The following is an 18,480-nucleotide window of genomic DNA, read 5'->3' as shown; positions in this document are numbered from 1 at the left end:
ACTATAAAATTATAAAGTAATACATATCTCTGCAACTCTTTACATTTAGGGTTTTTTCAGATTGTGATGAACAAAGCACATTAATTGTCATGAAATCCCTGCATTAACTATAAACATTTAAATCTACATGATGTAAGACTGCTTTAAAGAAGAGAATCAACCAATAACAGTAAATTAAATTATTTAAAAGAAAATGAAAATGATCAACACTTTTCACACATGTTGAGCTTGAGGCCATATTTATACATATAATGTACATGTCTATATACCTAAAATTAGTAAAATATATGAACAAAAATATACTCCCTTTGTTTTCCTTAGTTCAACTTACTATTTTCATCCATTTTTCTGTGTTCCACTCACTTAATTTATTCCCTTTATGGCACGTTTATTCATTTTTATCAACTACAATCCCACTGCGCGGGGTCCAATTATATCAAATAATACCATTGCTACCTATCTCTCACCTATTTATAGAAAAAGTGGTCACACACATGGTCCTCATTCCCCCTTTTTCATAATCTATGTAGCTACAAGTAAATGATTAGAACACAAGAAAACAGATATGTGATCCCTCCATTAATTATATTTCTACTCATTTGCAATTTTTGTGGTCTCCAACACACATGTTTGATTGATTATACTTTTAAAAACGTGCTAGTGCAAATTATTAACAGCAACTTTTTGGTGCAGCACAAGTTATTTTGTTAGGAATTACCCGAGTTATTCAATAGGGGTTACTCGAGCTACTCGGTCAGGGGTTACTCGAGGGGTCCAGATAGGGTTTATTCGAGGGGTCCACTCGATTAGGGGTTATTTTAGGGGTTACTCAAGTTACTCGGTCATAGGTTATTTGAGGAGTTCGGTCATGGGTTACTCGAGTAATTCGGTCAAGGGGTTACTTAAGGAGTTCAGTCAGGGCCTAGGGCCTCAAAGGATTCAGTTTGGGGTTACTTGAAGGTTCAATAGGGGTTAATCGAGGGGTTCGATTATGGATTAATCGAGGGGTTATTCGGTGGTAACTTTAGTAACCCCGGCAACTCGAGTAACCCCTAACCGAGAAACTTGAGTAATCCTGACAACTCGAGTAACCCCTAATCGAGTAAGTCGAGTAACCCCTGCAGCACAATACAGCAAGCCGCATACAAAAATTGTAAATTATTAAAATTTGATATTTGGACCCCACATATTGCAACAATTCTGGCAAATTTCATACAATAATAATTTATTTGTACATAAGTAGCAATAGATGGTCAAAGTTTATTTTTAATTTGACCTAATGAATAGTAAGTCAGTAGAACAAAAAGATTCAACCTTTATGCACTATTACTTTGACTTAATTTTTTTAGTACACTTAATGGCCCTATATGATATATTTTAGATTATTCTTGATGCACATTTTCATAAAATCAATTTGATAAATTTTTATAGCACAATCAAAGATATTAATGGTCTACCATATGCCTCGAACATGCATAAAGACATTACTTTTACTTTCGTACCATTCACGTCATATAAAACCATAGCTATTTTAAACCGTTGAATTGTATTTATTTATCTTAAAAAATGATAATTTATTATATATTTACTTCAAGATTACTAAGAATGTTTTTACAACTCTTGTCCACGCATTGTGTGCACCCCTAAGCTTGTAGAACTAGTAAAAGCACAAGTGCCAAAGTAAATTATGCATTTATGCTAATACTACGAGCGCCAAAGTAGAAACTTTAGTGCTTGGTGAGTATCAAATCATTAGAAAGAATTAAAGGAAAAAAGACACAAAAACGAAAGGAGGGCTAAGAGCAAGTTTGACATCATTTTTTGTGGTCCCCATTGAAAATGATGTCATCAAATTCTTGTTAAGACTCACTAAAACTTGCCCAAATTTATCACTTTAGCCCTAAGACTCAAATATAAGACTTTTTTTCTCTCTCTTTATAAGTAGAAAAGTGTTTTTAAAAAAAAGGATAATAAAAATAAAATTGAGGTGGGTCCCAATCTCAAGTCTTAAGTTGAGTCTTGGATTTTCAAGACTCAACTTGAGACTTGCTTAAGATTTAAGAAGAAAAATGGGTAAAGTCTTACACATAAGTCTTAAGACTCAAGATGATGATGTCACCCTAATTCTTTAGACTTAGCGCTAAACTTGCTCTAAGGATAAACAAGATCAAGTACAACAAAAAGATGCTCTTAAGCTATCATCTAGAAGACGATCTAAAATTTTAAGGTTTTTTATTTTTTAAGGAACTACAGAGAACATAGTACAAAGAGCAAACAAGGAGACTTCACAGTTCACAAAACAATTGAAATAATCCCAACTACAAATTACCCCAACTTCTTAAAATTTCCATCATAAAACAATTTCAGAAAGCGCCGACCCCCTTAGCCCACACAGAAGCTAACAATGTGACTTAATCACATGAATTTCGCTGTAGCCATATGGTCCAAAAAAACAGCGATAATTACATTTTACCAAAGCAAACTCTTCTCCCTCACCCTACCAAAGCCCAAAAAAGCTAGATTATTCATCATCCAAACTATTAAGAGATTTGTCAAGAATGCCAATGTAGCTAATGACTATTGTATAATAATAATAATCGTATCAGACCATCTATATTGCCTTTCCTAAGGTCGGTTCATTACAAGGAGAACCAAAAGAAAAAAGAGTAAAAGATGATAGTAATGGCTTCCACTGCACCACAATATTCTGATAATTTAGTAAATAGTTACTTACAGAACCCTGAGGGAGCATCCTCGATTTCAAAGAGAACAAAGGACAAAAAACCTTTAGCACTCAAGACTATAGACGAGAGGAATTTCCTAACTATAACAGGATGCCAACAGTGTATCATCATCTAAAAAGATAAGAAACTAAGACAAGAGTATAGTGCAGTATTCAAAACCATTAAAGTGTATCAATAATTTTTAAATAATTTTATTTAATTATAATATCTTACCGCTCAGAAACTGTCGTTTACCCATATGAGCATCTTCAATCATCTGATGTAGCAATGCAAGAGCACGATCTCTATGGCCTTGTTGATGAGAAGAAGTAATGTTCATCTCCCCTGACAATATAGACTGAAGGGTGGCAGAATTTTCCTGGAAGTGTAATACATAGGTATGATTATAAAGCAGTTCACTGCCTAACTTGCAGATATTACAGAAGGTTTGATGGGGAATAGCTTTGGAGGAAAAAAAAAAAAAAAAGAAGATACGCTAGAGCAATTAATTGCAGGTTTCACTGTTTCAGTTCATTAGTATAGATGCAAAAAGGAAAATCTACAATCAAGCAGATATAGAAACAGCATTTTATTAATGGAAGTTCTTCCAGCAACCCCTATCATTATCAATTGAAAGACTATTGGGAAAAGAGGGGGGGGGGGGGGGGGGGGGGGGGGGGAGGGGGGGGAGTTTCTAATGTTGTAAGCCCAATACATTTATGGCCACGAATCAACGATGAGAGAATAGATATTCATTCTTTAAAAATACACACCTCCTCTAAAAATTCACGTAGTCGTTTGAGAAGATGTCTTGCTACTGAAACCAATGCAATTTCCTGGATCTGATCCCATCCAATCTTTGAAGACCCTCCTGGGTATATTTCCGACAACATGGTTTGAGCCTACATAAATGTAAAAAAAGTTACAGCGCAGTTTAAAATTAAAGGGATCACTCAAATTTACATGGAACAAAAAAAAAAGTAAAATATTCATAAATCTATATAAAATGCGTAACTTTTGATACCTTATACTTCCTCCGTTTTCTTTTAAATGCAACACTTTGGCTTTTACACTATTCATATACCCCACTTTGACTAGCTTTGATGATTTATAGTAAGGAAAAAAAGGTCATATGGGATCTTGTTAGAATTGATCGCATTCAAACTTTGACTAGTTTTACTCATAAAAATTTGACATTGTGAGGACATACATTGTAAGTTTATGATAGATCTATTAAAATTTTACACAATCACATTTGGTTTTTATAATTTAGTAAAATTCAAGTGAAAGTATGTGAATAGTGCAAAAGTCAAAGTGGTGCACTTGTTCAAATACAAAGTGAGTAGCAATCAAACCTGATAATTAAATGGCCAAGATGCCCTACTCAGCATAAGAATTCTCTAATTTGATACTTATAACCTATATTAAACTAAAATACCTGATCCAGAAGTCGCTCAGACATGTCTTTAGACTTAGCAGAAGCAGCAGCAACATCTATACAGAGAAGAATCTGCAAACAGAATATTTAATCAGTAAAAATTAAATTAAGAACATGTAAATGAAAATATAAAGCTTAAAAATAGAGAAGACCATTTTTTATACTCACAGCAGCAATAGGACCAATTTGAGATCGTAACGAGGAAAAATCAATTTCTTGCAATGTCACTGTTTCATCGGTAGCACGAGAAACAACATCCTCGACCTACCATTCAATTTTCCCACAAAAGAAAAAAAAATAAAGACATTGGATTCAAAGAGAAACAAATAGGAAAGAGGATTATTCAGGGGAAAACAATGCAAGCATAGAAAGTACTGGCTCCATAAAAGAGAAATATTTATGCCTAAATAAAAGCCACAACAATATATCACTTTTTAAATGGCACTGAAACAACAAGAAACCACACAACTGATCAACTAAAATTAAAAAATTCAGACAAAAATTGTAGAGGCATATCATCTGCTACAGAGATTTTTTTGAATCCCAAATAAAGCATAAAATCTGCATTTTTTTTGTCTGAAAATCAAATCCAACTTTTGATTTTTTGACAAAGACCGGTGTATGCATAATTCCTAACTACAACCATAAAAATCATTAGCAATAACAGAGCCAATTGTCCATAGATTTTTTTGCCTCTCATCTCACTCCATATGAGGTTAGAAGTGACCTTTAAGATTATACAAACATATTAAGGACTCGGCACAGGTTTTCATAACTGACTCGTAAAGTTCATTGGCAATTAAAAGACAAGAAACATTGCATTGGTGTAGTAAATTGATCTAGTTCCATTTATGGGGATATCTTACCCTATCTTTCCCCACTATTTGGGTTTCATTCTTGACATTTGGTCCTACAGTAGATGGATAGAAGTAGAAGTTGCAGAAAACTATGAAACAGATGAGGTACCGTTTCACAATTCAAACAAAATCTTTACCATCTTCTCTACAGAATAACAATGCCAATTCATCAGATATCTACAAACATACAATTTTGCAGGGCACTAGAAGTAGTAATCAAAAACTTCAAGAATTAACACATATTATCACAGAACAGTATCAGCAGAAATCCATCTTTTTTATATAAGGAAAAAGGTGTTACGAAGAAAAAATGAAGTAACAGCTCCTATAATACAGGAAATCCGAAATGAACCCTACTAGCTTTATAATTCAGGAACATGCATTTTCTATAAATTAACAGGTTAGACAAGTCTACCTCAACAAAGAGTAGAAGCAACACACGGTCATGTCGACCATACATGTAAAAGCAATAGTGGCAAAGCCAACTGTGTCATTGAAAATAAAAGAGCTATTATCTTTAAGATGCTTACAGACGCTCTTTTGAAAGTGTCGTCCACCCATTCAGCTAGTGCAAGTGTAGCTCTATCTTCATATGACAAGGAAAATCTATGCACCGCTTCCTCCCCTATGTCATACTTTGCCTTTTGCATGCACCTGTAAGAAAAGGAAAACTTTAAAAAAAAAAATGAAGAAGAAAGCAACAGATACTCAGAAACAAAGAATGGTATTAAGCAGGATCGGAGAAAGGAGCACATCGAGAAAAATGGCAAATATCAGGCTTTATAAAGCCATTCAAGTAATGAACAAAGCCTACAAGTACAATTCCAAAGAGCACCTAAAATAGATCACAGATTTCAAAAATATCATGTGGAACAACTGCTTAAAGACCCAATATCAATTGAAGTATTCAGGAAGCTTACAGGTTGAGCAACTTTGATGGCGCTGCACGGAGTATAGTCAATGCCTCCTTCCATCTCCAATTTAGCTCACGTAGAGGCAAAAGTTGCTGTAAAACTGACAAGCGCCATTGCCAATCCTCAATGAATTTTCTAGCATTCAATATTCTCCACTCTAAGGCTTCCCTTTCACCACTAGAGTTGGTAACCTCCAACGTCAGCTCTGTTGGTAAATTTTGACGCAAAGTATCAAGTAGAAATTCAACAATAGAAACAGCCATGTGGTTTCCCATTTCATCAAAATTGACATCATCATCCTGCTGCTGGCCAGCACGAGATAGCTCATAGTTGCTCCCTGCTAAGCCACAATGTTCAAAATCAACTGAGATGCTGTCAACATGTAGTAGTGAAATAATAATGTTCACCATGAATATCTGCATCATTGGAGTTAGTTGCAGAGGACCGTTAAAAAAATTAATAATTGATAAATAATAGATGTAAAAAGGATCACAACAACGCGTCATGAAGTTAGGATTCCAGGAACAAAGTACCTTGCGTGCCACACTATTGACAGCCTCAAGATGATGCCTAAGTTCTTTCAAAAATCTTAATGACAACTGAGGATAGCAGATTTGATCATCAGAAACACTCTTTTCCATAGCCCCCAGTGCCATGACGGCATAGTCAAGTGCATAGCGCATGTGAATCAGTTCACCATCATGCATCCTACCAACAAAAGTACGCCGCATTTTCAATTTTTGTGACTCGAAGGTCAATAAATCTACACGTCACTCAAAGCAAAAGAATTAAGCTTATTTTTAACAGCATATTCTACCCACATTATAAGTTGAACAGATCAGAATTCTGAAAGGAAAAGGGAATTAGAAAAGGCCACCTGCAACTTTTTTACTTCATTTAAATAAGAGTTATACCCATAAGGAAATCTTCTGTTTTTCAGTATTATCTCTATTATCAGGTACTAGGTTTATGTATTAAAGAACGCATAATCATATAGGCAAACAGACCAATAAATAGGAAGGGTAGTGGGGGGGAATTATCCACCAACCATTTCCCTCAGTAATTTCATATGATTATGTCAACAGCCTACTTTTAAGCTGTTGGTTGTGGAGGAGGGAAGGGGACAGTGTTTATCAAATTATGTTAGTTTTTAATAATGATTTTTGAAAACCAAAATGACAGCAAATAATAATTTTTGAAAACCAAAATGACAGCAACACAGAGAATTTAACAAGGGCAAAGCTTCACTCCAAACATTAAACACTTTGTTTCCAGTTCTTGTTGTGTTGTCAAGTCAGCTTTTGCCATTTCTACTTAAAATGTGTTGGTTTCTTTTGTTTACGTATCCACTAGATTGCCAACCTAGAACATTGCATAGTCCATACTAAAAAAAACATTCCAACCTTTAATCATCCCACTTCTCCAGGACACCAGAGCTACTTTGCTAGAGCAAAGTTAAACCCAATTCCTCCCACAGAGCTAAAACCTCATGACAGATAGAAAGGTGTCGTTCTCTTCACCTTAAACTATACATGCCGGGAAAAATAAGTTCCAACAAGTAATATATGGGCTTACCAGGGTTCAGTTCACAGCTAAAAGAAGTTCATAAAAGTTCTGGTTTGTTCAAATAGGTTCAGTTGTTCACACAAAAAAAATTCATGTAAACATATTAAAAGCAAAAAAATTATAATAATAGTAATAATTGATCAAGAGACCTTCCTAATCTAAACAGCCGAAAAGAGTAAATTTCCTTCTCTAAAGTACATTCAATGTCCAAATAGATCCAAGAGACACTTTCTCCTCTACAAACATAAACAACTATTGAGAGTTAAATTCCTTGATTACGTACACTCTCTGTCAAAATAGATCCTTAATGGCTGCACATGCAACACAACATGCTTTACGAGGAGCCTTCACCTTCCAATTATGATTTGCAAGGAAATTGACACAAGCATTCCTTCAAAAACTTATTTAGTGTTGTTTTGGACTATAGGCAAAGAGATTTTCAAAAGCTACTTGGTTGGGGAGGTTCAAAGAAATGGAGTTACTCTTAACGTTTTTATTTATAATATAAGTTTAAAGCAGAGCTTAACCTCTTCGCCTTCCGTGATGTTAATATAATCCTTTTTAGATTAGTAAAGGGGAAATAAAAATCTTAACAGAAAAGGTATCTCCAGCCATAAGACTGATTCTTCTACAGAAAAATTTACTAAAAGTCTAAAACTCTTAGCCAAATCATTTTCTTACAACCATTATGAAGTCTAATAAAAAGTAAGACAGTAAGACCCAATGTTTTAGTAACAATTCCTTTGTTCCATACAATCACCTCACCTACAGTCTATAGAGTATAGACAACATCAGCCTCCCAGAGCAAGGATTTTCTGGATAGGTCTGAGAACTGAACCTTTCAGATTTTATGCCTGCACAAAATAGCATGCAATAATATTGCTCTTAACTAAGCCAAATAAGGACTTAATAACAAACTCTGCAAAGCCAGACTCTCGTCCGCCAACTCCAAGAGAGTTAGGAATCTGGATCCAAAACCAACCTCACCTAACTATATTTAAGGTTGACTGCATTCTTAAAATACGCCTCTTTTTTTACTACCCTCCAAACAACTTAACAAAAAGGTTATTTGCCTAGTACAAAGGGGACTGAAATCAAAACCGCTGAATCCAACTAAACAATCATCAAATTTCTGATTATGACTGATTTTGATCTGAAGTATGTACTAAAGTCTTTAAATAGAATCCTAAACCCATAAAGTTAGATCAATGAACAAATTGAAATTATGAGGCAAAAAAAAGTGGGATATAAATTGTTTGAGACTATATAGATAAGATACTAACAAGAAGACAGGGAGGCTACTAAATGAGGAGCTTGAGGCCTTGAACATGAGATGTTATTTGCAGAAAAACAAATAGATTTATTAACATTACCGCCATTAATACCATGTATCAAATGGCCATTGGTGTTCTACTAATATGATTGTGCTTTATTATGGAGATAAGGAGAACTACAAGTCACAACAACTGTAAGACAAGGTGTCCTTAGTTACAAGAGTGGGCATACTGACCACACAGAAAAGTACCAAACAATGCAGACCATTCAGAAGCAAAAAACCCCATAGATCCAAGAACACCATAACTCCAGTAGCCTCATTATGAGATATATAGTCATAACACTACAGCCAACGCATCGAATTCAGCAAAATTAACACGCATGTCCAAAGGACACTGTTATTTTATCCTCTTAAAAAAAATCATCTCATTTTCTTTTGGGGACCAGGGCATTGAACTGGTACTTTTAAATGTTAAATACAGCCACAAAGAAAAGTGCTACACCTTTTCCATTCTGCTGCAGTAGAGTCTGTTGGCTGCATGCTAATCAATTTAATAGCATCCTCAAATTTAATGGTTGGAACAACATCAAATAATACCTGCAGAAAATGGTCAAGTTAAAAAAAAGTCATGGTAAGCAAGGCATTTTAAAGGAGGGGGGGATCACGATAAATATCAATGCATTATAGTGGTAGATAATAACGGAGTACTTCACATGATGTTGATCAGTTTATGTATATTCTACAACAACAATCACAAAACATTAGTCCAAACAGGATATGTATAAAAATTTGCAATTATCCATGCAATAATACAAAAAATCAGCCAGATGGAGCTAATAAAACCTAATGTCAAAATGAAATTCAATTTGAAAGCCATATTCCCAAGAACAAATCTTAGACAGGAAAGAGAGCCACAACAAAAAACCTCCCCAAAGAACTTATTTATAACCAGTAACCCCATATCCACTCAACGTCACAACAAGAACAAACCTCCCCAAAGAACTTATTTTGGGTAGTGCATTGAATATAGACAAAAAAATGGGGGTGCTTTAACATTTCATAGTGTCTAAGGGGGGGGGGGGGGGGGGGGGGGTGGGAACAAGAACAACATTTTGAGACACTATGAAAGGAAAACATGAACTATATGGCACAAAGCCACAGAGAGAGTAAAAAGACATCAATCTCACAATACACCCCCCATGCACCCATGTGGAAGACCAATTCTAGCTAGATTCTTTACTAAGAGTAATAGAGTAAAATGGATGCACACAGTGACTTATTGGCAATTTATAAAATATAGGACCATTTTTATTAATGTATTAGTGATCTAAGATATATTCAGCTTCTCTTCGGCCTCACACTCGTAATGCCTTACCTAATGCGTTTATTTCTTATGTGTTATGATATTGAAGTCCTATTCATCTGTGTTCCTTGATTCTGGTGAACTTATTGTTAGAGTGGAACCCAATAATTATTATATGGCTCTGGATAGGTCTCCAATGGTCCAAGATAAATATAATACGTTGGTCATTGACATGGCGTAGATTGGTTGAATTTTTTTGTTGGAACTTAGTTCTTGTTATGCAAGGTGGCATAAAAGTGGCAACAAGAATTCCTTCAATTTGATCATAAGAATTTCTTTTATTTATATGGCATTTATGAGATTTTAATTTGTTAGATTTATTCCTATCTTACGAGTTGCTTTTAGAGATAAATTTTGTATGGCTAGGAAAAAACTTCTCTTCGTCAAATTAGTTTCTCTTAAATTATATCCTAAAGATATTGTTCTTTTTAATCCTAGAGAGACTAGGCACGGATGATGGGACTTGGGAGCATGGCTCAAATTTTGTGTAGGAGATCGAGATCAAAATCTCAAGATGTAAAAACCTATGAATGTGGGGGTAACTCTAAGGAGGCTTACCGATGTTGAGGTGGCTTAAAAGTGGAATATGAAAGTTGGGATGACTCAACTATGAGAGACCAAATGTACAAATGTTTGTCTTATTGTTAAGAATTGACGAATAATATTCCCTCTATCCCTAATAATTTTTTATATTCCTTTTTAAAATGTCCATATAAAATCTTTATGTTACTTTAAACACAAATCAACTTATTCTCTGTCACTCACACTCTTTTCATATCTCTTTCAGGTGAAGCTCATCTCTTCCCAAACCTCCCCTAATAGTTTTTTATATTCCTTTTCAAAATGTCCACATTAAATCTTTATGTTACTTTAAACATAATTTTTTACTAAACCCATGTGATGCGGAACCCTCAGCTTATTCTCTGTCTCTCACACTGACACACCCTTCATATTCTATGTCATGTAGGTCCTCTTACTCAATCTCTTTCTGATGAAGGTCATTTCTTCCCAAACCTCCCCTCCCTCTCTTTTCCTTTTTTTCCCCTCCTCTTCCTTTCCTTCCATGATTGCAAACCAAACACATTATAAAACTATTCTGTCACCATTGTCAATATTTTTTTTTCTAGATTAATTCTGTATCGTTCATTGGTTGAACACCTATATGGGGTTGGTTTCCGAACTCTTCTCAACTACTCTGTAATTTTTCATGTGCTTCATTCTTGTCAATAAAATTTCTAATCTTATACTCAAATAAAATAAAAATAAAATTTGGGCTTTTGAACTTCAACAAAAGTAAATAACATATAAAGCCATCAGCATAATACAAGGATTCCCAACATTAAACAGCATATAAACATAAAATCTTACCCGTAAAGGACCCTGGGAAGATAGCCTTTCCAAAACCAAGTTCTCCACAAAAGGATCCAAATGAGCATTCCCTTCTTGGAAATCTACTTGCCCATTACCAGACAAAAATAAGGAGGATCTAATATCCCATGGTTGACCCGAATTGACACAAGCAACAAAAGAAGCAACGTCAAGCCGATAACACAAGGAATCACAAAGAAATTCAATGCACGATTTCTGTAAGAAATGGGAAAATACTTCAGAAAAAAATTAACACAAGTTATAAACACAAGCCTGAGGATGCAGAAATTTGTTGAATGAGTAAATCTAGAGGTAGAAAGTAGTACCTCATCTGAATCATTTTCATAAAGAGAGGAATCATTAAGCTGACGAATTTTTGGCTGGCCTGTCCAAAGTAGCTGCATTAATTTTCTCCGAGCAGCAGTTCTGCTGGACAACAAATCCCACCCCAGGACACTAACTAGGGATTGAAGCCGTGGAAACAATGACACTACCTGTAAAGCATGCGGGCAGCTTAGTCTGGATTAAACATATAACAAAGACACATATAGCAAAGCATAATAAGCTTTCATCAAGAACATATGTGAGACAGAAAAGGCTTACATAGCTTGCTTCTTCCAGCTGCTCATTCTTGACAGCAGAAAGAGCTGTTTCCATAACACACTCCAAAACATGCAATCCAGCAACACGGGCATAATGGTATAAATCTCGCATACAAACTGTAATATCCAAGTCAGAAGATAAAGATCTGTCATCGTTGATGTTCTCAAGTTTCTTCTTTCGCATGCGATTTTGAAGTTGCATTAATGGGGGCAGAATCTGATTGTCAGAAGCCCTCAGCATATTTATCTCTTCTAGCAAAAGATGGTCTTGAACAGCCTGGATGAATAATAATAATAATACTGCTTAGAGTTCTAGAAGCATTATACAAACAATTCCTGACAACATAAACCTACTTTTCAAAAGATAAGCGTCTAAAAAGTCATTGAAGCGTTGCTGTCGAGACTGAAAAGCTCTTGAAATCAAAGGTAACAATGAAAAACATAATTCTAAATTTGACTAGTGGCAACCTCAGAAAATAAACAGGATGTAGAGGACAGTCCACACTGTGATAAACAACAATTTGACATCACAGAGTATACAGGTGTATAATTGAGATAGGTAGAATTTAAAGATATGCAAGAGCAAACTCCCAAAATTATACTTCCACCTCTTTAACATTATCAACACATACTACTGTCTACTTTGACAATATGTGGTGATTTATACTCAACGAAAAAAACAATAATGTGATCTTATTAGATGTATCTTAACATATACTTTCGCAATATCTCATTTTTATATTATTATTATATTTATTAATATTTAAAGATAATAATGGTTGAAGTTAGGCATTGACAAGTCTAAAAATACATTGCAATTAAAGAGAATAGATTTAACACTATAGCTCAGTAAACAGGGAAAGGAATATCTAAACCAGCATTGGCAGTAGATGCTAGATACAACATCCATACGGTGAAGGAAGGGTAATGATTAAAATCTTTAGGCATCTTTAGATATCGTACCATTTATTTTGGGAGCAATAGGTAGCCATATTGAGTTGCATTACTTTATCATCTTAAACTTTGTTCAAAGCTATTTTAGGTACAAGTCAAATTCCTGAACCCGCCACTACATCCATACAGTGAAGGAAGGGTAATGATTAAAATCTTTAGGCATCTTTAGATATCGTACCATTTATTTTGGGAGCAATAGGTAGCCATATTGAGATGCATTACTTTATCATTTTAAACTTTGTTCAAAGCTATTTTAGGTACAAGTCAAATTCCTGAACCCGCCACTGCTGCGATCCTAACATTACCTAAAACTTAATTTTATCACTCATACAATTTGAATTGTCAATCATCCCCTGTAATTTCAAATAAAACCTGGAGTCTACCATTTACCAGCTATTCCAATATTCCTCACAGTATCAATAAACAAATAGAAAGATCAAAAGTTCTACATTTATAACATCTGCAACACCATCAGTCACTACTTCACCTGTAAAACTACTAAACACGAGTCAACTTCAGGCAAAAAGACAAATCTATCCATATACTAACCTTCAATTATTCCATCATGGTAATGATATAGTGATATGATTTCAAAGTAAACAAGGGGAAAAAGAAGCAAGGTAAAGCCAACATGCAAAAATTCAATGGAGATAAGGCCCTACAGCTGCAACTCTGCAAGTCTACTCCTAGGAAGCCTCCTAGAAGAGTGAGACTATTTGTGTTACAATCAAAATCACAGTAACAAGGGCATTCATACATGTAAGTTTTTCAGAACAAATGAAGCTATACCAAAGACACATGAGTCAGCAAGCACCATTCACATAAATTATCAACAGTTCCAGGGAGTTAAAAATCTTAAGTTTCTTATGCCATCTTCAAACAAGAAGTATTCTACAGTGAAGGATGATTAAGGGAGCTACAAGGTACAAATAATCACCTAGACAAAGAAAGAAAAGCATTCAATTGGACCTTTCTCTTTCCATAATCGGAAGACAAAAATTTTAACCTGGAGCATTTGAACAAGATGAGTGCAGTTGGTTGACAGAGCTTCTCGATATATGTACAGCAACCTATCCCGTGATGTGCGGGAAACATCTCCTGATCCCTCTTTTCCTGATAAAACCTTTTGGAGCAAATCTTGAAATACCAACCTAACAGAGACATTAAAATTAAAAAAAATGGTTTTCTTTTAACAGCTATGAAAAAAGGTTAATACGCTAATAAGAGGAATATACTAATCATTAAACTTCTAACAGTGGATTATAATGCCAAAGAAGAGGAAAGTGTGACATGACTAGTCAATATTACAACTTACAGTCATACAAGTCATCAACTTAAAATATGCAAACAAGCCTCATTTGTAATATCAATAAGCACAACATTTATGGGATTAAGAAAACAAAACAATATGGACCCTGCTACTACAGGCAGATCAAATAAACACAGGTGTATAGCCGTCAAGCGAGCCGAGACCGAGATAGACTTCCGCTCAAACTCAAACCGAGTCACAAGCTTTATCGAGTTTTAACTTTCAATGTCAAATTACCATAAAAGTCAAATTGATTTGGAAATTAGTTACAACTATGTCTGTCTTTTAATTTTGTTTAAGCTTTTCACCAGTATTGTCTAATATATTACTCTTGTCTATTAATTTAAGTTAGATGTTACATTATATAGGATAAAAAAATAACCGAGTCTGTTCATGAGCTTCTTCTAGAGCCGAGCTATGTTGTGTCCAGGTGTCCAGCTCATGAACATATCTAACCGAACTCGAAAAACTTCATGAACAAGCTAGGCTAATTAACAATTCTAACCCAACCAGTTAAGAGATTTAAAACTAGCAGCAAGATAGATTCCATAAAACTCTAACCACATAAAAACATTGAAGAAAACAAAACATAATGCATCTTTAAATTTTGCTCATAAGGAAAATTAGATATCTTAGACCAATTTCCAAAGTATGGAGAGAATGATGAAGAGGCCAATTCTTGAATCAAAGCAAAAGGGATAATGTGGAGAAATGCTACATGAGAACTTCACCAGCAAAAGTTCCATCCAGGTAAGAATAATAGGATTGCCACAAGACCAACTGTATATGCATATAAAGGTTCAAAATATTGGCCAAACAATCAACATTGAAGAGAATGAGGCAACAAGAAGATAATTCAGTGCCCATCTAAAATTATTATGCAGCAAACTTTTTCTTTTTTTTCTTTTTTTTTTTTTTTTTGACAGGAATATGCAGGAGACTTGACTGCAATGATTTGATACCATAAATAAAAAATTTAGAAAATAAATAAATAAATAATAATAATTTTAAATTATAAAAAAAAATAAAAAGGAACGCCAAGTGATCAACTTAGATTTATCAACCAAACAAAACTTATTCAATAGATATAAAAGATAGGCCAAAATAGGGAAATTTAGCAAAAACTCCCAAAGAAAACTTGATGCAAAATAGAGATGACTCATACAAAGTATGCACAATGTAGCCTGACAACAACCAATTGACATAGAAAGATAGAAGCATTTTTCTGACAAACATCATTTCATACCCTTCAATAGTTTCCGTAACTGTCATCACTCCCCCACCCCAAGATCACACCTTTTCCCCCATCCTCAACCTAATATGACAAGGTTGAAGCAATAAACAGCAGAAACTAAAATAAAAAAACTACTGCAAGGAAAAGAGAAGGTAAATATTAATACATATCAATGATTGAAATTGTCCGTCAGAATTGCAAGTATCCTAGTACAAATTGACTTATAACTCAAGCATTGGGAGGTAATATCACCTTATCAATACAAGTGAACCTCCATCTTCTTTTTATTATTCGTAGTTCTTACTTCTTAGTACCAACAGAAGAATGTGTATCGATTATAAAAGAACACCGCGAGAATTCTATAGAATTTCTAGAAGTAAATGTGTTAGGTGAGCCGGTTTAAGAAAAGTTATAAAATGGAGTAAACATTAAATTAGGCATGAGATAAATTTGGAGGAAGAACTATATAGGGAATAAATACTATGTATCTTATAATCACTAGTCAGGCCAAAAAGTAATAATTCTTCCACATAATATAGTTTCAACCCTTACTTCTGAGATAACCTACAGTTTATGGCAAATTTCACGTCGGCCATTGCACCCATGAAGGCCAAAAGTCCAAGTTTGAAATAATTTTCCATCTTTTTCCCCAAATACATTACAGGAATACTAAAACACAAAGTATTCATGTTATTTATATAAACTCAATTGCTCTCCAACTTTTCTCTTGATTTCTAAACTCTTTATTATCTTTTTGCCTCGTTTATTGAATCACTTACCATTGCAGCTTTGCTCTCCACCTACTTTCCAAACCACTAATTCATAAATAAACCTTACACATTCCTCACCACATAATCTACCCAAACCAAAGGAGAAAGTTACATTGCAATCACAAAAGTATATTTTGATGGAAAAAAATCTCAAATTCCTAGCAAATATTCAAGATAAAAGTTTGTAGAGGGGGTCAAAGTAACTTTTATTCACGTAAACTCTCCTACAGACTTCCATCAAATCAACTAAAGAATGTAATACCTATCAAAACCCTTAGTATAAGACAAAGTGGCTATACAATCCTCTTCAGAGAACACGGACGAAGTCACATCACAAATACTTCCATTTTATATAGCTTAATCTGCTGAAGTGTTGTCTTCGACAATTGAGCATTGACAATTGAGCAGGTAACCTGACAAAGCATCAATAATTGGGCTTTTCGCTTCACAATAATTGCCATCACACCAAACATCTTATATTTGAATAGCTTGGTGAATGGTGATTAGCATCTAATCCCCCTCCCATGAACTACTTTCATCTAACAACGAATACATTACAATTATACAAAGTTCACATAATACATAATAGGCAATATGCTATTATACTACCATTGTGCAGCAATAAGATTATTATAAGATAAAGCATCAATCTAACAATAACCTGCATTTATACTCTATAACTTAAAATGCCAGTATTAAAAGGATTAAGCACCATTACACATACCGATATTCTTCCTCGGAAACTCCATAACCTAAGCGCAAACATCGAATATGCGAAATAGCCTCATCCACATCCTCCTTATTTACACATTGTCTCATTTCATCCAAAAGCGCGATTTGTACATACTTCTGGATTGATTTCAACACTCTTTGATCCTCCTCACTCGAAACTGTCCCTACTCTCCCTTCTCTCCTCACAGTAATTGCCAAATCATTGCCATCATCTTTCTCTAACTCCGCGCCTACTTGTTCCTGTATATTCTCACATAACGACACAAAAACATCCACATTTTCGAGAATTACTCTCCTCAAACACATCAATTCCTCCTCCCTAACAACAATCAATTCTTCCGTTACTTCATCTTCCAAATCAACAATCAAATCCTCCTTCAATCTCCTCAATCCTAACTCCATCAATCCATCCAACAATCGCATAGAACCTCTCAATTCCTTCAAAACCTCCTCCGCTTCATCCTCCACCTCCGCAACCCTATCAACTCTCTCCGAAACCCTAGCACTAATCATCTGAACATACAGCAAGAACTCGACACGAAACCTAATCGAATCAGCTGATACCGAACTCGACCAAGCAGAAGTCCAATTCTCAAATTGAAAAAGTTCAAGCGAAGAAAGCCAAGTAAGAAGAGCAGGTGACGAACAATTAGTAGAGTAAACAGCATTCTTGAAGCTTCCGCCATTAACAACAATCGTCTGAAGGAGAGACAGCGCAAGATTAGGGTTCCGATGACGGAGACTAAGGATTGTAGCACGAAATGCCTCGAATTGAGTGAGGAATAGGTGATTTGCTGCAACTTTGGAGAGAAGATTGGTGTCTTTGTCCATTGTTAGAGGTGGTTCTCTCTCTTCTTCCGCCATTGATGAAGGAGTTGAAGGTAGCGAAGACGATCGAAGCGAAGAAGAAGAGGAGAGAGAAAGAGAGTGTGAGAGAGAAGATTGACAGTTGAATGCGTCACTAGTTGATGTTGTGTGAGGATGTCTGTTAAAGCGGGAGATCGCCGTCTGTACTGTAAAAAGATTGGGTTGTGGTGAAATGTTCGCACGTTTTCCCACTTCTTACTTGGTATAAGAATAAGGGCATAAATGAACCAAGCCGGTGAATAAACTACTCGGATTCAAGCTCGGTTGAATCTCGTTCATGTTTGTTTATCTGATAAATGAGCCGAGTTTGAACCAATTTTGAAGCTTGTTTGAACACGAACATTGATGTACTCTTTCATATAAATTCATGAACAAGTCGTTTATTTATATTCATGAATTATTTATTTATTCACAAATTATTAATTTAATTTTTAAGTTTTTAATAATAAAGATTTAATCCTTAGGTTTATAATAAGGATTTAATTATTATGCTAATTTTAAGATTTT

At 34.8% G+C, this 18,480-nt stretch overlaps 1 protein-coding gene across 1 annotated transcript in view; it reads right to left on the bottom strand.

Moving 5' to 3' along the window:
• The window catches only part of LOC145586028 (uncharacterized), a 41,131-nt gene extending 22,992 nt beyond the window's left edge, over nucleotides 1–18,139 (bottom strand). Inside the window, exons 1-13 of the mRNA XM_081642741.1 lie at nucleotides 17,099–18,139; nucleotides 14,068–14,212; nucleotides 12,109–12,384; nucleotides 11,832–11,999; nucleotides 11,506–11,721; nucleotides 9,277–9,371; nucleotides 6,466–6,640; nucleotides 5,939–6,348; nucleotides 5,549–5,672; nucleotides 4,330–4,425; nucleotides 4,162–4,233; nucleotides 3,497–3,625; nucleotides 2,958–3,102 (exon numbers count right to left, since the gene is read on the bottom strand). Coding sequence (XP_081498867.1) covers nucleotides 2,958–3,102; nucleotides 3,497–3,625; nucleotides 4,162–4,233; nucleotides 4,330–4,425; nucleotides 5,549–5,672; nucleotides 5,939–6,348; nucleotides 6,466–6,640; nucleotides 9,277–9,371; nucleotides 11,506–11,721; nucleotides 11,832–11,999; nucleotides 12,109–12,384; nucleotides 14,068–14,212; nucleotides 17,099–17,970 — 2,923 coding nt within the window. The 5' untranslated portion in view covers nucleotides 17,971–18,139. The remainder of the gene's footprint in view (nucleotides 1–2,957; nucleotides 3,103–3,496; nucleotides 3,626–4,161; nucleotides 4,234–4,329; nucleotides 4,426–5,548; nucleotides 5,673–5,938; nucleotides 6,349–6,465; nucleotides 6,641–9,276; nucleotides 9,372–11,505; nucleotides 11,722–11,831; nucleotides 12,000–12,108; nucleotides 12,385–14,067; nucleotides 14,213–17,098) is intronic.
• Nucleotides 18,140–18,480: the final 341 nt, after the last annotated feature.

Source organism: Chenopodium album, chromosome 16 (genome assembly GCF_948465745.1).
Source record: "Chenopodium album chromosome 16, dcCheAlbu1.1, whole genome shotgun sequence".
Taxonomy (NCBI): domain Eukaryota; kingdom Viridiplantae; phylum Streptophyta; class Magnoliopsida; order Caryophyllales; family Amaranthaceae; genus Chenopodium; species Chenopodium album.
The sequence above is the reverse complement of the archived record's forward strand: the minus strand, read 5'-3'. Positions and strand labels throughout refer to the sequence as shown.